The sequence below is a fragment of the Alosa sapidissima genome, chromosome 23 (genome assembly GCF_018492685.1).
Source record: "Alosa sapidissima isolate fAloSap1 chromosome 23, fAloSap1.pri, whole genome shotgun sequence".
NCBI classification, from domain to species: domain Eukaryota; kingdom Metazoa; phylum Chordata; class Actinopteri; order Clupeiformes; family Clupeidae; genus Alosa; species Alosa sapidissima.
Genome location: NC_055979.1, coordinates 23926059 through 23932588, shown reverse-complemented (window position 1 = coordinate 23932588; position 6530 = coordinate 23926059). Strand labels below are relative to the sequence as shown.

Here is a 6530-nt window from a genome sequence, read left to right as displayed (position 1 = left end):
TTCAGAAGATACCTGGCAGACAGACGCTCCACACTGATGAGATATGGTGTCCATGGGACATCACCACAGCTCTGGCAGCAGGAGAGCCACCGGTGGCCAACTTGGACGGGCATAGCTCCAATTTCTTCAATGGAAAGCCCCCACACAGGCCACAGGAAAATGGACTACACTTGGCATTCAGACACATTTCAGACCACAAGATATTATACTAAAACTACCAGCAGCATTGTGAAAATAAAAGGAATTTTCTTGGAGAAAAAAAGAGAGTAATATCTGTAATTAATGTCACACATAACTGATTTGTATACTTACAAAAAAGATTTTTTTATTTTCTTGACCAGCAACTCAGTAGAAAAACATGGCATTTAAATATTCACACAATAAGCAAAACAGGGACTTGTTCTATACAATCTCATGGAATCGATCAATCTGCCATACATTTGCAGTACAGAAACATCATAGTGTTCCATTTCATAGATTATTCAGAACTGTTTTATGTCCCTAGCATTAGATGTCATTACAACCTTAGGATTGTAAGTATGGTGATAAGTATGCTGCCAGTTGCTTGCGCAAACTGTCTAGTCCGGCATCAGCCAAAGTCTGCTGCCTTTATAATATCACTACATGAGAAAGGCTAACACAGATATAGTCTCAATATATACATCGCATGTATTTGAAATAAACTATCATTAATATTATGTTCAACCTTATTAGACACGTATATCTCGGTTCAGTGTGCCAACAGCAAACATAGCATCGTATTGAAACAAAACAGCACAGCAGGAGACACCAGTGCAGAGCATTCATGTCAAGTACATCTTCTCTTCCCAATCCAAGGAATAACAGATTCGTTAAGAACCACCAGGACAGGCCGCCGCCTCGCTTCCACAACTTCGCGATGTATTCTTTTTGGTATGATCACCGCGAAACCCTCGCTGGGAGGTGAACTGGCCACCTAAAGCCCACAACCACCAATTCCGATTTCTTGTTTGTATCTGTTGGTGAGGGTGTTTGCTTTACGGGTCAGTTTGGACAGAACCGTGTGCAACCCACTCAAATGGAAGTGAAAAAGCTTCTCCAAGTCCTCGTCGTCTGGCTCGACACGAGTCATCTCCAAAGCGTTTACGCCAAGTTTTTCTTTTCGCCTTTCCTCAGCCTGAAGTACTCCCCATTCGATATCATTTCGGATAGACTTTAACAGTACGTAGTCACCGTACATGTCTGGGAAGTAGGTAGCCGAACCATTGGTGGCACTAGTCCGTACAGGGTTAACATCCTTTTCCTCCTCAAGCGGCACATCTCTGAGAAGACTGGGCACCATTACAGTTTGGTCCATGTTGTTTACAGCGCCTATGAAGCGAGTCATGGAGTTGAACAAAGAGTTCTTTTGATTGTAGGAATCATATATTTGCATCATCTTGACAGCTTGATTCGCTTCTGAAAAGACGACAGAGGACAGGCGTTGTTCAGGCAGACGGTAGATTTGCCTGGAGGGATAACGTTAGCTAGTTCAAGTAGCCTACCTCACTGGTTCTAATGCTGTGTATAATCGGCTCACCGTAGACACTAACGTTATCTTGAAAGAAACCTCCCAGCTTCTACTAAAGGCAAATTTGGTTGGCGTCAGGTCAGTTGTCTACGCTAACGGAATCTGTTTTAAATCAGCCGTTAGTACAATCCCAGCAGACAAGTCTTGGTTTACTGACTGAAATGTTGAGAGCTGGTGTCTTTATATAGTGTATCCACACACTGTCAATAAGCCGGTAAGTTAGCTATCTCCCCCAGGTTGTAACCGGATCATCCGTGACCTGAAATGACAGCCGAAGGAAAGGCAAGGTAAATATCTAGCTAACGTTAGATGCTAACGTTAAGTTAGAAACATCGATACGTTGTTAACGTTACCACTGACAGCATTAACCAGGACAACTGAACAATTAACGTAAGCTGAATGAACCATTTTAGGCAAGAAGATTTCTCCTTACCAAACGTTAAGTGTTGCTAGCTTGTTAGCAATGGGATAAGTATGAACAGTCAGCTAGCCAGCCATCAGGAAAGCTAACGTTAGGCTTAACAAGTCAGCTTTTCAACCAGGAAAAGTCGGTTACGTTACCGCTATTTCTTTTTTTTATCACTAAGTTACGATTTAACTATTTAAAGATAATATGAAATATCACCAATTAGGGAAGTTATTGTTGAATAATAGACAAACAGATAATATACGTCAACGTTAACATTATCTGATGTGATTAAAACTAGGCTGGCTACCGTTAACAGTAACTAACGATGCTTTAAATGAAAGGCTAGACGTTAGCAGCAACACGCAAAACTTGCATCCCCCTTTTAGTCACCATTAGCGTTAACGTAATAGCAAAAATATCAAAATATATACAAACTGACCTGCAGCAAATATCCCATGCATCGATGTTTATAAGTAGCGAGTCAACAATATCTGCAACAAGATAACACTTTCTTTTTGAGAAACGCCGATGGGTGAGGCCTCGTGGAGTGACTAGTGCAAGGCTTCTTTTGAATATTCATGAAGGGCATCAGCCCACAGCCGTACCTCTGCTCACAGCCAATCACATGTGCGCCGGCTGCTCCCAGGGCGAGGCTGGCTGCCTTCAGCCAATCGGTGTCACCAGCTGCACGATGAATCTACTGGCTCGGTGCCAAACGCCGAGGATGTTGCGTAGCTGCGCTGAGTTGCGCTCAGTTGCTGGCCGTGGCTTGAGCATGGGTTTAGGCCAGTTTTTGTGATCTTTGTAAATGGTATTCAGCGCAGATGCACTCGCACACGAACAGATTCGTTTAGTTTCCGACGCAGTATAGGCTATATGTTGCTGATGATTATGGCCACCAAGTTCATTCCCATGGGTCTATATTCTGGAAAACTAGGCTTCATAGGCCATAAATCCATATGCTAATCAGCTTTTGTCACTTCTTGACAGGCCTAGCCTTCAACAATTGTGTGAAGTTGCCTGATTGTTAAAGAGATTTAGAGATGTATCCCTAGCCTACTAAAGTTTTTGAAGACTGTCAATTACTGCCAACCAACGCCGAAGAAAAATTCGGGCCTTTGTTGTGGCAAAATTGATCACTTCCACTGCTGTTTATGTTACGGAGCAAACCAGGGAGGCATTGTGATGACATGCATTTACACGCTGTCATTTACCAACCCCCGCATTTGTTCTATAGCCCAATCATAAAGATGTTAATGTTGACGAGATTCCCTCAATCATTTATTTTGTCTTTTTTAAGATTAAATCTCGATCGAGAGCTGCCATATAGGCTACGCGTCACTTGGTGCGTTTATAAGGAGAATAGGCCTATACAGTGAACGACAAGGTCTATTAAAATTGCTAATATTTGTAAATAATGTGACGGGAGGGGTGTGTGCTCAATGGAGAGAGCAGCCTATTTCCCCCTCTCAGTGCGCCACTAAAAAGGTCGACGGTTTCTTCGTCACGAATGATAGGAGATGTAATTTGCTCCCTCTATTTAACAGCATGAGCGTCGAAGGGACTCTGATCTGTCTTGCGCGAGCGATTCCTCGGGGACTCCGCTGATCTGCGCTAATTTGCTTAACAAGATTAGTGTCCATGAGCGCGGGCGCTGTCTTCGCTTGGTTTACAAATTCCAGCCCAGTTCGACGCGGCGCTCTCGTACGGAGGCAGTCACAATGCAGCGTTGCAGCTGGATAGGCTATTCAGCGCGGGCCCACAGAAAGCGTGTTGCCATATGCCATATCCGTAAAACGACAATCAACAAAAAAATATATATTGCTCTAGGCTACAAACTTCTCTATTTAAGGCACCTTATGATATAGCCTAGGCTAGACCCTTTTTTTATTCTAGACAGACACTCTGACGTGAAGTGGCCTAACCCTTGATTAGACTGCGCCTGTCATCAACAGGCTGAGCTAAAGTAATTACAGATAATTTTCCAGTGGGCGGTATTCCGGGCCTCATACATAATCGCCTCCGCGAGTTGGATCGTGTCTGCGGAGGACTTTTTGTTACGTTTTTCAACGAGGTAGCGTTGCCATCTAGTGGCTGGAAACTACCCCCGCGCCGCTCTTGTCCTGCGCGGCCCGATGCGTCGGTTGTTGGCTACAGTATAGGCCTAGGCCTACTGGTGTTTTGACAGTGCTGGTTAATAAAGCTGCAGTAGGCCTAATGCACGGCATAAGGGAAAGCTAAAAGATACATTTTCAGTTCAAAAGACCACACAGGCTTGATGTCAATCCTATATTAATAATATAATATTATATAATTAAACTTTGTGCATAACAGGCAATGTGTATGTGGGTCAGAAGTCACTATGTAGAACATTTAGTCTTACCAAAAAGGACATGCTATAACATGTGGCCTATTTAGTCTTAGCACAAGGGACATAGGCTACAGATTGCATTGTTTGAATAATTGAATTGTGATTCTTTGCTCAGAGCTAAAATCTGCTGCAGCAGAAAAAGACAAAGTATACACTTTGGCAACCATGAAATGACCATTTTATTAATAGAGATCACAGTTGTTTACAATATCAACGTACATTTGTTGGCATGCTAGCTGGTGATGCGTTTTAAAAAGTTTATTTTATACAAAGTCTTATTGTTATGCTCATCTAACTGTTCAGATTGTGTGACTAGGAATCATGTACAACACGTTAGCTTCTCCACTTATTTGAGATATGTATTCCACCAACACAAAGGGCAAAGTGACAACTTCAAAACCGGCCAAAAAAAAAAAAAAAAAACCTGAGAAACAATCTAAAAGCAAACGGTCATAAACAGAAAATGGTAACCAGCAGCCCACTCTACTCACATCAAGAGTTTTCTAAACACAAGACAGTGCCAGTGACTTCAGCTCTCTCCTCCATCCACCCCCTCATACCCAGAGTTAAACGAGTGAACTACACCCTCACCTCACCTCACCTCACATGTGACTCGCCAAGACAGTGGGTCCTCCACACAGGAGTTTACGCAGAACACCTGTTCCTGCTTGTTCGCTATTTGGATTTGGCCAAGGAAAGGCCGATAGATTTCAGTTTACACACAACCAGGGCAAGCGGCTTGTGAGACGTTTAAGGCTTTTAATCACATTCTTAACTCTAGTTGATTAAGCTACAGCGGATATGGAGTTCATAAGGCAGGAGAACTGCGTTTCTCTTGTAGACAGACAGGTGACGAGCACGCCTAGAGAGTAGCAGACTGACCACCAGTGCCCACGCCACTTGGCACAGCAGGAATTATGCTCTCAAAATGACCGCCGTGACCTAAGGGAGCCTACCCTTTCACACACCCCTTTTCTCCTCCCTCCCTGACCACCACCAGCAGCCTGTGGGGGCAGTGAAATGGCTGGCTGTGGCTCTGCTGTGGTCCTGCTCTCTGCGTGGACCGCAGTGGAGAGGGAGTGAGTGAGTCAGACCCTGGCTGGGCACTGCTGACTCAGAGGATGGGGGGCGTGGGGCACAGCTGGGACAGAGTGTCCACAGGGTGCGTCAGCAGAAGCTCGGCTAGGTTGGGAGTGCCACTGAGCGGCTAATATACGAGACGCTGGCCAGCAACAGAGAGCAACAGAAATGTTTGCCAAGGCTAGGAGTTTAGTTAGACGGAAATTACCTCTATAGTCACGGCTGTGTGTGTGTGTGTGAGAGAGAGAGAGACCTGTTCTGAGGCAAAATGGAGACTACAGGCTTCATCAATATGCAGATTAAGTACACTGATTTTGTATATATTGTAATTTAAATAAGAACATAAATAAATAAATAACACAGACAACACAAACTGCAGAACGCGGGTAGAGGGTGCAGGCACTGGGGGGGGGGGGCTGAGTGACCGAGGTCACTGGGCACTGGGCACTGAGCTGATTTGATGTGGACATTCACCCGATGGCTTTTTAAAAAAACTTTATTTACTTTAAAAAAGAAAGAGAGAAAGCAACACAAAACACACACACACACACCCACAGAGAGCTACTAGAACACATTTCAATGCGGAGCTATAGGCGATGTTCGTCTCAAACAGGATGCAGACAGATGGACGTCATGTAGCAGCACAAAGCGAACACCATTTGTGTCACTGGAGAGGGATCTCCCTCCCAAAAAAAAAAAATCCCACACAAGATTAAAAAAGAAACTTAACTTCATATTTGATTGTTATGCTATTTGTTTTATCTGTTTGCGTCAAAAACATGTCTGACAAAAAGAACTATGATGCAATGTCTTAGTCACATTTTTGGTTATTTGTACAAATGTCATAGTGTTTGATGTTTGTGTCGCTAGCGGAGGTGTGATTCTGCATGCAGGGGCGTTGTCTGTACAGCAAACGACTGAAACTAATGAGTGGGTGCAGATCCTGTTCCTCTAGCTTTGTTAAGGTCACAAGAGGAAATCGATTTGATTTAAATCCCCCATCATGCCACAACTGCACGTTAAGGAATGATGCACTACACAAAGAGAGTCAGAGAAAGACAGACAGAGAGGAAAAAAGAAGAGGAGGAGAGAAGAGAAAAGGATGAAAACAAGAGAGAGAG

General features: G+C 43.8%; 2 protein-coding genes across 2 annotated transcripts in view; both read right to left on the bottom strand.

Annotated features, from left to right (window-relative positions):
• Positions 1-279: 279 nt before the first annotated feature.
• Positions 280-2551, bottom strand: mid1ip1b (MID1 interacting protein 1b). The gene is made up of 2 exons (XM_042081264.1): positions 2398-2551; positions 280-1808 (listed from the first exon to the last, which is right to left on the bottom strand). The coding sequence occupies exon 2, from the start codon at positions 1415-1417 to the stop codon at positions 956-958; it is 462 nt and encodes a 153-aa protein (XP_041937198.1). The 5' UTR covers positions 1418-1808; positions 2398-2551; the 3' UTR covers positions 280-955.
• Positions 2552-4490: 1939 nt separating this feature from the next.
• tspan7b (tetraspanin 7b) overlaps positions 4491-6530 on the bottom strand; it is a 48073-nt gene continuing 46033 nt past the window's right edge. The window contains exon 8 of the mRNA XM_042081205.1: positions 4491-6530. This exon is cut by the window's right edge and continues 142 nt beyond it. The gene's annotated coding sequence lies outside the window, so the exon portion shown is untranslated.